The 14,851-nt window shown below is 44.6% G+C and overlaps 1 protein-coding gene across 1 annotated transcript; it reads right to left on the reverse strand.

The window, feature by feature from the left end:
• Window positions 1-356: 356 nt before the first annotated feature.
• Window positions 357-13,975, reverse strand: CA5A (carbonic anhydrase 5A). The gene is made up of 7 exons (XM_088172119.1): window positions 13,810-13,975; window positions 12,650-12,847; window positions 8,787-8,905; window positions 7,767-7,862; window positions 7,267-7,329; window positions 5,890-6,045; window positions 357-4,653 (listed from the first exon to the last, which is right to left on the reverse strand). Exons 1-7 carry the CDS (start codon window positions 13,943-13,945, stop codon window positions 4,519-4,521), a joined length of 903 nt encoding a protein of 300 aa, XP_088028245.1. The 5' UTR covers window positions 13,946-13,975; the 3' UTR covers window positions 357-4,518.
• Window positions 13,976-14,851: the final 876 nt, after the last annotated feature.

A 14,851-nucleotide genomic window follows, 5' to 3' on the forward strand; every position in this document is an offset into this window, starting at 1 on the left:
GAGCTCAGCTGACAGGTCCAGCTCAATGGGCAGGGGCCAGTGAAGGAGGTGAGGAAGGATCCTGAAATCCTGGAATGCTGCTGGAAAGGGCCTGTGGCATCTGCCTGGATGGGATCAATCATGAGATGCCCTTCAGCAGCACACAGAGCTCATTGTGCTTTCATTGCAGCACAGCTCAGCAGAGTCTTTCAGAGCTTGGAAGCATCACAGAACATCTGACAGCTGATCAGACTCCACTCCTAATGAACTGGGGCATTCCCAAAGAGCAATTCTTGTATTTTTTGGACAGGAAATCTGATTTTTTTTTTTTTTTTTTTTTAACTTGAAAAACTTAATTACACAACAAGATACAGGCATGGGTTTCTCTGTTCCTTTATTGTAGTTGTACACTAATGTAACAGTGTAAAATGCAGCAGCTGAAGGGTTCTAAACATCAGGGGAAAACTTTGGGGAAGGACCTGTATCCCAGGAAAACATAAGGCATTCCCTGTTCCAGGTGTTGTCTGCAGACAGTGATTTCAGTCAGGTAACACACATTAAATACACAATGGCACAAAGGCCACAAAAACGAGATGCACAAAGAAAAAAAAAAGCCACGACGTGCCAGGAAATAGAAATTAAAACATCCCAAATTAAGGCATGAGGGGACCCTTCATCCAAAGCAGAATTCCAGTCCTCTAAAACCCTGTGGAGATCAAAGCAAACCCCAACTGTGGAGCTGCCAAAACCAGGGGAGACCCTCCTGTCATTCCTGCCAGAAAAAGCAGCACAGAAGAGGTCAGGAAGAGCTGAAGAGTGAAAGTTCTGGAATGCAGGAACAGGGATCAAACATTCCAACAGCAGAGGAAGCTGTGAACTCACCCAGGACAAGGTGAGAGCAGCATTTGAGAGAAATCCTGGAAGGCAGCTGGAATGAGAGCAGCACAGCCACAGCTCTGCTCCAAACCTTCTCCTCCCTTTGCAGGGAGTTGTCCCAGAATTATTCCTGGGACAGTCTTGAATTCCTGGCATTTGCTGCCTCAGAAATGCCTCCCAGGGCAGTATTTAGTAATAAAGTGACTCTTAAGCAAGGAAAAATACAAAATATGTGCTTTGGCCCTTTTGTATTGTGCCATTCAAAAGAGCCCAAAGATTCCTTTTTAACTTAATTGTGCAAAACCATCACAAAAAATCAGCTCTAACCCAACAATCAAATCATTTTTCCACACAGAGCTGAGAGAATAAGGCACAGGAATTCTATTCCATCTCTTGTTTTAAACACAATTATTTTCCTGAAGTTTACATTCACGAGGTCAATAAGGTCATTGTAACAGAAAAGTTAAAACTGGAAAAAAAAAACTAAAAAAACCTCCAGTGTGTTCATTTCCAGATTAATTCCAACAATCTGCCCTGCAGCTGAGCTCCTGCCTGCCTTAAGGAGATGCTACAACACTACACAGAAATGCAGCATTCAAGAAACAGCAAAATAAATTTAACAAAACCCTTAAGTAAAACTTCTTTTTTTGTAGCACAGTAGAGTTATTTTTTCTCTACATTAACCCTGTTTCCAGATATTTGAAGTGATCAGTGCTGAAATTGCAATTTCTTCATTTTATGTCAGTGAAAATAGGTGTGATTTGATGGAAATGTGGACACAGCTTAACTGTATCACTGGGTAATTCACTATTCCCTAACAAAGCTTCCATGGCAATACTTGAACAAGGTAAATCTCTGTGAGAACTTGAAATAAATCTCTCTGAGAACTTTAACTGGATCACTGGGAAGGGAAATAACCACATTCCCTCTGCTGGATGCAGGGTGGTTCAAAAGGGATTTACACACCCAGCAGGAAAATCTGATTGAGTGGAGCAAACCATGGAGAACTCAGTGGCTGTGAGGCTGCAGCAGAAACAGTTACAGCCTGGCAGTTCCCTAAAATAATCTGGATTTTGGGTTTATTAGGAAAGCTGGATCAACTGGTGATTCTTCTCAGTGGATCAGAGAAACCCAAAAATCCAGTGGAAATTACAAAAGCAATTTAAAAACTGAGCAACTTCAAAATATTTTAAAAGATCCACTCATAAATTATATTGATGAGATTGATGCACAGCCCAGTGCTGCTAAGACAGCTCTGTTTTCAAATAAAAGGCAACATTAAGATGTCTTTGTATTACAATTTTTTCTATTAATGAGCAGAAAATATCTGAGCTGCTGCCATCTTTCTCCAGGGTCCTCCTCAGAAAAGTGTCTGCAAGAACAGCACTGCATAAATATCTTAAACTTCATGACTGGATCATAATTATTATATATTCAGGTAAAAAGTAAAATAATTCTTTTCCTGTTCCCAGAACTGTAGATATTCCTTCCAGCTTTATTTTGGAATGTATCATTCTCCAGCAATATCATCACTGATGTGGGTTTTGTAGCTGAACAATCTGTGTGGTGATGGCAAAGCCTGCAGAGTTCAACTGACATCATGGAATCAGAAAATCATGGAACGGTTTGGGTGGGGAAAGGACCTTAAAGCTCATCCAGTGCCACCCCTGCCATGGCAGGGACACCTTGCACTGTCCCAAAATAAGCCCAGCCCCATCCAAAGGGCACAACCAAGATGGAAATGTTCCCCCCAGGCAGGAAGGGCTTGGGGGAAGTGGGGAAAGCAAGGAGGCTCCACTGAATTCCCAACAGGAAAAATATCCTACACTGGGACAGAGGGAGATTTCCTTCCTTTCACCACCCAGTCACTCCAGTTGAAGTGGCCACATTTCAGGGGACAAAGGCACAGCTGTGGCACCAGAACAGCCTGAGGTAGAGCTAATGGGGGAAGGAAAGGCAGGATCTGGGCACTCAGCTGCTTCAACAAGATTATCTCAAACCCTTAAAATCATCAGGGTCACACTGAAATGTGTTAAGGTGCTTCGAAACTGAACACTTGGACTTGGAAAAAAAACAAAAGTACCAATTGGAAAGGTCTGGATTTAGCATTGCCAAGGTCATGGCTTCACTGAATCCCACCAGGAATCAGAAGGAGGAAAAGATTCCTCCAAAGACTCCTCAAACAGAACCCATGGAGGGTTCACAGAGTGCTCCTCACCAGAAATCTGGTGCATGAGTTTAACCTGCTAAACACAGCAGAGCATGAAGGGCCAGAGAGAAAGGTGCCTGAGAGAAATCCAGGTTTGGTAGGATGTGAGAAGTCAGTGATCCTTGGGGCAGCTGGAAAGGCTCAGAGCTGGCAGCTCACACAGCAGCTCTGCTTGGTCCACAAAGCAATTGCAACCCCCCTGGACCTCGTTCCCATAAGGTGCAATAAAAACAAACTGGTTCCCACTTGTCCTGAAGCTGGGTAAGTGTTTTTATAGGAAAATACATCTCAAGAGCACTGGTGCTCTGTGAGTTGCTGAAATAAAAGTCTTTTCTGAGTGCTGTTCCACAGGTCTAAGCAATTAGTTTGGGGGTTTTTTTTCTCCCTAATCCCACTGGGAGGGTCAGCAGAGCTTTATCTAATCTTGCTTTCTTTTGATGTGATCAGTTTTCCGGGATCAATTGGACATTTTCACCTAATTTCCTTCTCTAGCCAGTCTTGAGATACTGGTGAATTGTCTTCTCCTCCCTTCCCTTGACAGATTATTAACACAGGAAAGCAAAAGCTGCCAAAGCCAAAAGCTTCTATAGCTGTTAAAAAGTTTTAGAAAAAGTCTTCTGGCTCCTGGTGTCTTACAGTGGGCATTCTGTGGCACCCACAACAAACACAGAATGTGGAGCCAGCAGAATGGAAAGAGATCCTGGAAGTCATTTTTGTCCTCCTGTCTCTTGTCATCCAAGGAAAAAGGAAGAAGGTGAAATGTCTCTGAGACAAGTCTCTCTTCACAGACGTCAAACAATTCCCCAAAAGGACCTGATCAGTACTGGTATTTTTCTTTTCTTCTCACTTTCTCCTTCTTAACAATTTTTACCCAGGATTATTAATTCATGAAAGGCACTGAGAGAGCATTTGAAGAAACACAGAACAATTCAGAGAAGGAGCAGGGGATGAGCTCCCCACCCTTATTTTTAACTGTCTTAATAATTCCTTACTGAGCCCTGCCTCGGAACAAGTCCATTTGCTAAGGGTTAATATTATTCACTTCTTTAAAAAAAGCACAAAACTAAAAAAAACCACCACAGCTTCCCTAGTGAAGCAGTGGAAGGGCATGGATAGGAGGCAGAATGATGAGAATTGCAGTGCAGCCTGGGCTGGGCTGCTAGGGGCTGAGCTGGGGGCAGAAGGATGAGCACACCATGCTCATCAGAAGGATGAGTTCATCAGCACAATTCAGAGAAGGAGCAGGGAACGAGCTCCCCATTCTTATTTTTAACCATCTTAATAAACCCTCACCTACCCCTGCCTCGGAACAAATCCATTTGCTAAGGGCTAATATTATTCACTTCTTAAAGCAAAACTAAAAAACCCCCCCAGTGCTGGGCAATGAACGGGGCATGGATATGGGGGAGAATGATGAGAATGATGAGAATTGCAGTGCAGCCTGGGCTGGGCCGCTAGGGGCCGAGCTGGGGCCGGAATGACGAGCGCACCGTGCGGTTCATCAGCGGCTGCAGCGGGCGGAAGTTGTCCACCATCCTCCTCTCCTCCTCCCCGTCCGACGTGAACAGCAGCATCCGAAAGGCCTCCAGCTGGGAAGCACAAATGGCCACTCCAGTCACTTCCCAAGAATTCCCCCCACTTTGGGAATTCATGGCAAAAGGCAAGAGTTTCTTGGTGAAATTAAACGTAGCGCTACATTCGAGTTCGGAGGGGTTTTAGCACCCACAGCTTTGTCAGCTGCTGGTAAAGTTTGTCCCATTATCCACAGCAGTGTGGAGGAATTATCACATCTGCTGGGAGCCATAAATGGCCACTCCAGTCACTTATTAAGAATCCTCCCAGTTTGGGAATTTATGGCAAGAGTTTGTTGTTGGTGAAATCAAAGGTAGCGCCAGGTTTGAGTTCGGAGGGGTTTTAGCACCCACAGCTTTGTCAGCTGCTGGTAAAGGTTGTCCCGTTATCCACAGCAGCATGGAGGAATTATCACATCTGCCATTCCCAGGGAAATTAAAAATTAAATCCCAAATAATTGCCAATCACATCCCAATGACACCTGAGAGAGCTATTTCCACTCAAATATTTCATCCAACCTCCATTTACAGCCTCTCTGGTACCCAGAAAAGAGGGAACCCCAACAATCCCCAAGAATTATCACATCTGCCATCCTTAGGGAAATGAAATCCCAAATGTGGCACACCTGAGAGAGCTATTTCCACTCAAATACTTCATCCAATCTCCATTTACAGCCTCTCTATCACCAAGAAAAGAGAGAACCCCAACAATCCTCAAGTTGTTCTCTCTCTGGTTTATAACTGGCATTAAAATAAAGCAGCAGCAGATCAGCTTTTAATGCTCACAGGGCCATTCCAATGGTAAATCACTGCTATGAGAGTAAAGAGTCAAGGAAAAAAGGAAAAAATGAGAAAAATTTCAATTTAAAAGAATGCCACACTATGCCTGCAGCTCTCTCTTAATCTCCATCTCACAAAATCTTCCCTTTTTCCCTTCCCTCCAAAAAAGGCTGCATCATGCTAAGGAGAGCAAAATTATGAGAATTCCAGTAAGTTCTTAAAACTCCCCAAGTTTTCAAGGGGCAGCTACCACAGATCAAGATAAAACTCTCAAGGACATAAAAATTGAATAAAGCTGAAAAATCATCTTGGAGAGGTCTTAGGTCTTTCAGTGTTAGTGGCTATTAATGCCAGGATTCCTCCTCAAATCCTGAAAACAGAGAATTTTTGTGTTTTCCCAGAGAATTGCTGGTGAAAAACTGGTTCTGAGCATCTCTGTGGCAGCAAGATGTGAAAGGAAAAATCGAGATTTACCTGATCCTCATCCACCTCGATTGGTTTCTTCTTAATGATCCAGGTGACTGATTCAGTGAGGGGGGGAGTGGTCAAGGAGCCAGCGTAGGTCCAGTAATCAGGACAGGAAGGGATCAGACAGGAGGGATCAAACTCATCAAACTCAATCACAGTGTCCTAAAGAGCAGGAAAAAAAAACATTTTTAAGGATGGCGTTTTGAGGAAAAAAAAAAAAAGTTGGAAAATATCTTAACGGTGAGGTAAAAACTGTGTGCATGGGAATATTAATATTATTTTAAAACCCTCAAATTTGTATAAAATTGGGGTTGAGGTTTAAGGGGTGTGAGCTGCTGAGCAGCCAAAATTGAAATATTTCTGCTGTCCTCACAAGCCATTAGGAATTCAGTGCAGGAGAAGCAAGGAGTGAGAAGGATCCATGGCCTAAGGCTTTGTGGGAGCTGGATGAAAGCAGGAAAAAGGGAATAAGTGGTGGAATAAATTCAGGTAGCTGTGCCAGATCCTTAAGAGACTGCAAACAAAAAGTGTTTTACTTTTCACCACGTCATTTTAGGCAGCAGGAAGAGGACTGAAGTTTTATTTAAATTAAATATTCTCATCTCCAGAATGTTCAGTCCCACAAGTGGGATATCAGAGAGAATGTAAGAGCTTCAAAACCCAGGATTTCCCACACAAACATTGCTCCAGGGGGATTTCAGGATATACTGGAGGATCTTGGCTTCGTTTCTTTTAAATTCACATGCAATAAATTATTATATTGTCACAATAGGTGTATATTCAGATTTGGGGAGGTCTTCTGGCACTGAGCTGATGTGTTTGGTGTTTAGCTGGCAGAGTTGTCACTGCTCCCATATAAAAACTTGTTTTATTTGGATTTTGAAAACTCCTTCCTGTGAGAAGTAGTGGCACAGCGACTTCAGCTGGATGGGATTAGAAGTGGAAGAGGTCGTGTGTGGTTTTTTTCGTGTGTATTTTCAGAAGGGAACGGGCACGGGGAGGAGGAACTGCTTCAGTCAGAGACTCAGCACTCCCTCTCCTGGCAGGAGCCTGCCAGCAACGATCCCATTCCCCCAGCAAGAAAAATCGCTGTTTATAAAAAAGCAAATCATCTCCTCAAAGATCAAAAAGCCTTAATCCCACAGTAAATAAACCCCCACTTCAAGCCTTGTAAGTGGAAACAATCTCAAGAGCAGCATTTCTTCAAGAGGTTTGGAAAAATTCAAGTGTCCCAATTTCTCCTGAAAAATCAGCTTCCCTTCCCACTTCCAGGGTGGCAATCAACCTCCCCCCCCGGTAAAAGTGAAGGAAAGAAATTTTTTCTGGGTGTTTTGTGTTCTCCAGGTGTTCTCTGTGCTGGGAGGGACACCTCAGAGCACTGACCTTGTGTCTGACTGCAGGCAGGGCATCCACCAGGGTCTGCAGCCCTTCATGTCGTGCTCCCAGCTGCAGGGACAGGGAAAGGGGTGGAAAATCAATAAGCTGATCAATAATCAATCCGTTTTACTCACCCAGCTTGCTTAGTATTTTTTTTATTACAACAGTCACAAAATATTTAGGGTTGGAAGGGGAGCTCTGGAGATCATCCAGCCCAAGGATGGTAGGAACACATCCAGCTGGGTTTGGAATGTCTCCACACAGGGATATTTCCTCCCTGTTCCACCCTCTACATAAAATTCTTCACATTGAGGTGAAACTTTTTCTAGTTTCTGGCCATTGCTCCTCATCCTGTCACTGGCATTATCCTCTGGCACCCCTTGGAAATATTTATATGGATTGATGGGATCCCCTCTCAGCCTTCCCTTAATTGCCCTAAATTGGCTTTAACAGAATGCAAATAGAAAGAACCCATTATTAGAGCTGGTCCCAAAGAATGAAATTACCTTCAAGAACACTCCAATAACAGCCAGGCCATTCCCTTCCATCACAGCATCCTCAAAACTTGGGTAATCCACAGCATTCCAGTGCACCAAATGCAGCTGAAAGAGGAATGAGGCAGAAATCAAGCCCTGCACAGAGCACAGACCCCACACCTGACATTGATCCTGGCTGCTCCTTGGCAGGGTGAGGCACTGCAGTGAGCTCCCCACAAACCACAGAAATGAGGAACAAAGTGCTCTTGGTAAATAATATTCCTTCTCTTCCTTTTTTTTCTCTTTTCTTTTGAACAATAGTTGAGAGCCACTGCATTTCCCATCTATAAAAGGGATTTAGTCAGTGGGAGCCTGCCTCCAGGAATTGGTCAAAGGCACACACAAAGCTCAGTCCTCCATCTCTTGCCTTGAGGAACATCCTCCTGCACACAGCAATGCTCCTCTGCACTGCTCACAGCCAACACATTCAGGGCTTTTGTGTGACAAACAAATACCCCAGCCCAAAAACAAACAGTATCCCTGCTAGTGAGGATCTTGCCAAGCTGGCTGCACCTACCATGAACACAACAACGGGAGAGAAACCCTCCTTAAAAATAACCCATCATCACTTGGCAAATTCTTCTCCCTTGGCAAAGAACTGTGGTCAAAGCTGTCACAATTTCACATCTTCACTGACTTTTGTTAACGTTTTCTTCCTTAGTAGTTACTTTAAGCATCAAGTTTTGCTATTTTAGTAACAGTTCAACAGTTGCAAAGAGAAATTAAAGTGATTTTTTTTAAGAGTACTTAGTATATGCTTTGCTTCTCCGAAAGATTTAGTAACAATAAACAAAGTCATTTTTAACTTTCAGTAATGGGGCCTATGTCCAGTTTTCAGACTGTTCTTCTCCAGAAAGACAGTGAAGATGGATTTTTATAGAATAAAACAGCAGACGAGCATTTAAAAATAAACTGCAACTCCTCAGTTTGGGAGTTTGCACAGACACACCTGAGACAAGTATTTGCATTATTCAGGATTTCATCTCCTACCTCTGCTGGGTAAAATTTGCTGTCAACTGTGTGCTCTGAGCCCCAGTCATTGATAGCTCCCCAGTGGAAGTGGAACTGCTTTAGCCTGTACTGGTTTTCCAAGGGACCTCCAACGATGACTAGAAAACAAAACAAGACACATGTTAATAAATATCATCTGGAATTGGTCAGACCAGTAAATGCTTGGGAAAAAATTGCCCAGGAAGAAATATCAGGTGGAGCAACTCAAACAGTGCCTATCTACACTTTGCCACGACCAAATTATTCAAGAAAACATTTCTGGTTCTCCCTGCATCAAACTGGAGGTGAGCTGAAGAGTCTCCTCATCCACCTCCCCTCAAGGGAAAGTTTTCCCAGTTGGCACCAAGTTTGGCACTGTCAAAGTGATGAGTTTCACATTCTCACTCTCTCAGGAGTGTCAGGACTGCCTGACCAGGTGACACAGCAGTGACACATCTATTAAATGTATTCAGTGACATCCCTGCAAGGATCTGGGGAAAATATTGATATTTCTCATGACAAGACTTCAAAAAGCAAATATTACCAGACAAATCAGTATATTGAGTCAAACGTTCAAGTCTCCTGCAAGCTACAAAAATCCAAACATCTCATTCTGCTTCAGCACAGCTTCCACACTGCACCAAGGTCAGCCAGAAATGTTTTGTTGTGCCTACAAGCTGGCCATGAGGATTTAAACATCCAGTCTGCCACTGGGCAAGTTTCTGAAAGATTTAATGAGTAAAGGTAGAACTTCAGTCTGTTCTCCTGGTTTCAGAAGGCCTCCCATCCTTCTGCAAACACATGAATGAAAAGTCCATGCCCAACTTTCTGCTTCCACTCATTCCCTCCTAGCTGAACCAAAACCTGCAAAGTCATCTTGCTAATTATGATATCAGAGCATCTGGTAAATGAGAAACCCTAATTACTTCCCAAGGGCTAAGAACACTTATGGAATCAGAGAATCCTTTAGGTTGGAAAAGAGCTTTTCCAAGTGTTCATCCAGCACTAAACCATGAGCATCTGCTGATTTTTACTGAACTGTAGGACAGGGAGAAGTTTTACAGCAAACCTTGGTATAAAGCACCTAATCCCAGCACTGCTTTTGGAAATAAGTTAATCACTTCCATGCTAAGGAGAAAACAATGAGAGGCATTAAGAGATTTTCTTGTATTATTTTTCTTTTCCATGAAAGCCAGCCAGCAGGTTTGAAATCCTAACTAGAGAGGCCTGTCTGTGATAAAGGAATAAATTCAAACAAGCTGTGCAAAATGACACTGAATTAATTTCATCCCCTGCTGCTGAGCTCTGGGCACGAATGCAATACTGACCACCACTGGAAAATCCCAATGCCCCATCCCTGGAAGTGTCCAAGGCCAGCTTGGATGGGATTTGGAGCACCCTGGGATAGTGGAAGATGTCCCTGCCTGTGGCAGGGGGTGGAATGGGATGAGCTTGAAGGTCTTTCCCACAAAACCAAGCTGGGATTCTGTGCTGGAGAAGGGGTGGGATAAAGCTGTGGGTCACACACCCAAACTTCTCAGAAGTGACATTTCTGTGCTCTAACACCATCTAGTGCTGATTATGTGATATGCAAACCCAGAAGCGACTACAAATTTGTGTCAATAACCACGTCCACTTGAATATTTGCCTCAGGAGTAACTTCAGGCACAGACACACACATGGAGACTCAGGTTCAAGTAGTGGTCACCAGAAAGTGACAGGAAACAAACAGGAACTTCAGACCCTTTAGAAGCATTTCTTCTTAAATTACAATCTTGACAATTTCAAAACAAACCCGAATTTTTAAGAGGCTCTAACAAGAACCACATCCTTGCAGCCCTGGCTCTGTTCCAGCCCCATTTCTGATGGCACCACACACAGACAGATCACATGCTGTACATACCTTCCCCTCACCCTCTTCTTCCTCCTGCTCTACCTTCAGCTTTAGCCCAAGTCTTGCAAACCCCATCTCAGGATTCAGGCATTTTTGTCTATCCTGGGTGTCTTTCTCATCTTCTGATTCAACTGTGGTGTTTTTTGTTTGTTCCCAAGCTTTCTTCTCTGGGTTTCTATGATTGTTAGACAGAAGCTGGCAGTGAGAAAAACCAGAAATAGCAAGAGCAAAGAGAGAAAGGTGGAGGAGAGAGGCAGGCACCTGAAAACTGGGGGTTATACACCAACACCTCACTCTCTGCTGCTTCTCTGTCACTTGGGAGCCCTGACACTGATTGTTTGTTGCCATCCTACCCTTCAGGGACTTGAGGTCATTTAAGGAAGATGAGGATGATGAAAAGGCAGCAAATGCTCACAGGGAAGGAAAGTCTTAGAGACAAAGCAGGTCACATCTTTGAGAGGTGAGCACCAGCCTCAAAGGCCTGAGCCTTGCCTTAATACCACAAAAACTGCTCCTGTGCAATTAAATATTGCATATTTCTCAACCTCCTACAGGCAATTCCCCTTCATTACATCAATTCTTGAAGAAAAAAGTCCAACTTCATTATCCACTAAACATTTTTCAGGATCTTATCCTCAACAGAGAGTGGGGTGTGGCTAATAAAGCAAGAGGCTGCTCAATCTAAAACAAAGCCAATCTAAAAGTTAATAAATTAAAGTCACTGATGAGGGAACAATGATGTCTGTCCCCTAACACAACCTCACTGAAAAAAATAGCATTTCGTGCTGGAGAAACAGAAGGGCAGGACTCAGCTTCTGCATGGTATCTGTGCTTAAAGGGCCAGGATATTTCCTCTTGGAAATGGATTATTCTGAGTAAACAGCTAGAAACAAGAAAAACAAAACGAGCCCCAAACAAACATCACAGAAGCTCCCTGCATTCCACCACCACGGTTTTTGCTGCAGTGTTTTATCAGCCAAACGTCAAGCAGAAATGTCGGTGTTGTGAAGACAAAGTGTTTGTTTGTGTGCTGGAGGCTCCCTCCCCGAGGGCATTGCTAAATCCCTCAGGAAGCTGGAGGAGTTCTCATGGTGAACAGCCACTTTAAACATAAATGACTCCAATCCAACAGGTTCAAACTTGCTCAGGGTCCTTCAGTTTTTCCCTGCAGGACAAGCTGGGCAATCGTGCTTCACAACAGCCCTGACCAATTGCTACCAGCTCACCTGCCCTTATGAAATATCTTCCAATTCTGCAATATCCTTCCTTTTAGAAGGAACAGTAATCTGGGATTTGGGAGCAATATCTTGATTTTAAGTCAAGTTTTTTTACTCTATTGAGCTTTTTAAAAGGTTGAGCTGCTCAGGTCAGAGGTTTATTCACCTGAAATTGCTGGAATGCACGGTTGGATTTTCCATGCACTCCTGCTTCCCCTAAAACAACAGGGACACACACACCTGCTCCTGAGGGCAGAGCTCAGTGTTATTGCATTCCCTAAAACCCCACTGAGATAAGGCTGTGTGCTTTCCAACTGCAACTCATTTGGCTGCTGATTATTTCAAGTGCATTAAATATCTCTATTAACACCACAAGAGATAAGTGGCAGATTACTTCAATAAAGAGCAGTGATGGAATCAGGTTTCAAATTGAGTAGGTACACACATAAATGACTGAAGATTGAACTCGTGTGGTTAAAGTTTATTACAAAACCTACAAGACAGGGCACTGAGGCTTGTGAAAGGAGTTTCAACACACAGCAGAGGATTTGTGCACAATGCCCATGGCAATAAAAACACTGTCAATGTGAAGTCTGTACAGAATTTCTTCATCATGACTCCCACCAGTGCAAAGCCAGCATTATTTTTAACTGTACACTCATTTTCAACATCAGGTCTTACATCCCACAAGTATTTTTCCTCTCTCAGCATTAAATAGATTTTTTTTTTCCCCCCTGAGTTTTTTTGCTTACTTGATCTATCAGCAGAATCATCAAACTCCACGAGGAAGGAGTAGCCATTGTTCCAGATGTGAAGACAGGTGGTGGGGTCGTAGCTGATTTTCAGAGGCTTCAGGAAGGGATCATAAACACTGTCCCTCCACTGGATGTTGATGGGAGACTGGCGGGTGCCTCCGGGAATTGTCAGCGGGCTCTGCCACAGTGGATGCACTGCAGGGTGAGGAGGAGAGTCAGGATACAGAACTTTCTGGCAAGGGAACGTGCTGTGTCACCAAAGGCTAATTCGAGTCAGCTGGTGCCCAGGAAAGCAAAAGAAAAATAAAACATTCCAGTTGCATGACTCAAAGCCGCACAGGGAAGTGCAGTAATTTGACTTAGAACCATGTCAGTACCCTTCTGTCTTTGCAGGCTGCTCTGCAAAGAAATTGCCCCTTATTTCCCATAAAAAGAGAATGTTTTCCTGTCATTGCCAGATTTTAAGGCAGCTTTGTTTTACAGCTTTCTTTACACACCAGCACCATCAGCTGAGCTGGGAGTGTTCCAGACATAGAATAATTCCCACTGGGAAGCAACACATTCTCTAGAAAGACGCACAGCACAGGGGTTACTCCACAACGGGGGGCTCGGAACATCAATAATGACCAAAACTGCTTCGTGCAGATGGATCCTGCTGACCCAAACCCAGCAATTTTGGGGGCAGCTTGGTGCCCTCAAACTGGCACAAGCAGGATGGGTACATGAATGGTTTCCACAGGACTTTATTCTGCTTAAAACCAGAACTGCTGCCTGTTCACCGGCACACAGCTTTGGGTGCCCCATCCCTCTGCTGAACCCCAAATCGCGATGCTTCGAGCATCACTCACTACTACTTCACTAGATACGACTGCTCAGTGTCTTTCAAACGAGGAATTAAAAGTAAATTAAACCTTCCAACCACTCACACCAAGGGTGGCCGAACAGCTTTCCCCCCCCCGCCCGGTTTCCCACAGCGAGGAGCAAACTTTCCAGCGCTCCGTAAGGTCAGCTCAGGCAAAGGCGGCGCAAAGCGTTCTCTGTATTTAAAACACGGCCACTTCCCGATGCTTCAGCCGAGGACAAAGCCAGCAGAGCTCCCGAAGGCTCCTACACAAAGTTTGGCAGCGATGGCGGGGCAGGGGGAGAGCGGCACTCACGGGCGTCTCGCAGGCGGTACGAGCAGCAGGCGCCGAGGCTGCAGCGGCGGCTGCCCGGCCGTGACGAGCAGGAGGAAGAGGAAGGCGAGGATGAAGCGACGGCGGCCACCCAAGCCCGGCGGAGCAGCGGCAACATCGCGGCGGAGATCGCGGAGCCACCGCCCAGCCCGGCCCGGCCCGGGGCGGCCCCTTCCGGCACGGCCCTGCCGCCATGGCTCAGGGGGCGGGCTGAGGCTGCCCTCGGTGCCTCCTCATGCCGTGACAGCCCTGCGGCTCCGTGCCGGCTGGGCATCGCCATTTCATCGCCATTTGCCGTGCTCGGGGAGGTCCCCGTGCCCCTGACAACAGCGCGGCCCCTCACAGCAAGTGCGGCCCGTCACGTCCAAAGTGATTCCTTCGCACTGGGTATGGTACAGAAGAGTGATGCCTCACCCACAAATGCATCCCCTTACACCAAAATACTATTTACTCCCTCTCACCAAAGCGTTTCTCCTCATATCAAGTGTGATAATTGATAAAAGATTCGTGTTAATCACAAAAGCATTGGGGTTTGTATAAACCAGAATACTAAGCTCTGAAGTGAAGCATGGACACTAGATAAAGGAAATCACATGATTAAATAATTCTGTTTAAAATCACCTTCTTATATTATGTTGTATTATGTTACATTATAATATGTTATGTTATGTTTTTCAAATAAGTTGTATCGGCTACCAGCTTGGAAAATCGGACTTCCCAAAAAGCCCTTCCTGCCTTTGTCTGATCAATACTGCCTATCCCAAAAACCAGACTCCCAGAACTTCCCTGGTTGTTATCCACAAGGACCAGATGGCTGTGACTGATTATCACCCAAAGGCTTTGTGAATTTGTGTACAATAAAAAACCACAGTATAAGAAGAGGCTGCAAACCAAGGTTGGGTGGAGTGGGTGATGACCCCTCATGTTCCCCAGCTCGCTGCTTGCTCTTTCTATATCAAATAAAGCAATCTAAATTTTGCTGAATATCGAGACTTTTGTCTCTCATTTATAACATTGTTTCCCT

Source organism: Sturnus vulgaris, chromosome 12 (assembly GCF_052056855.1).
Source record: "Sturnus vulgaris isolate bStuVul1 chromosome 12, bStuVul1.hap1, whole genome shotgun sequence".
NCBI lineage: Eukaryota > Metazoa > Chordata > Aves > Passeriformes > Sturnidae > Sturnus > Sturnus vulgaris.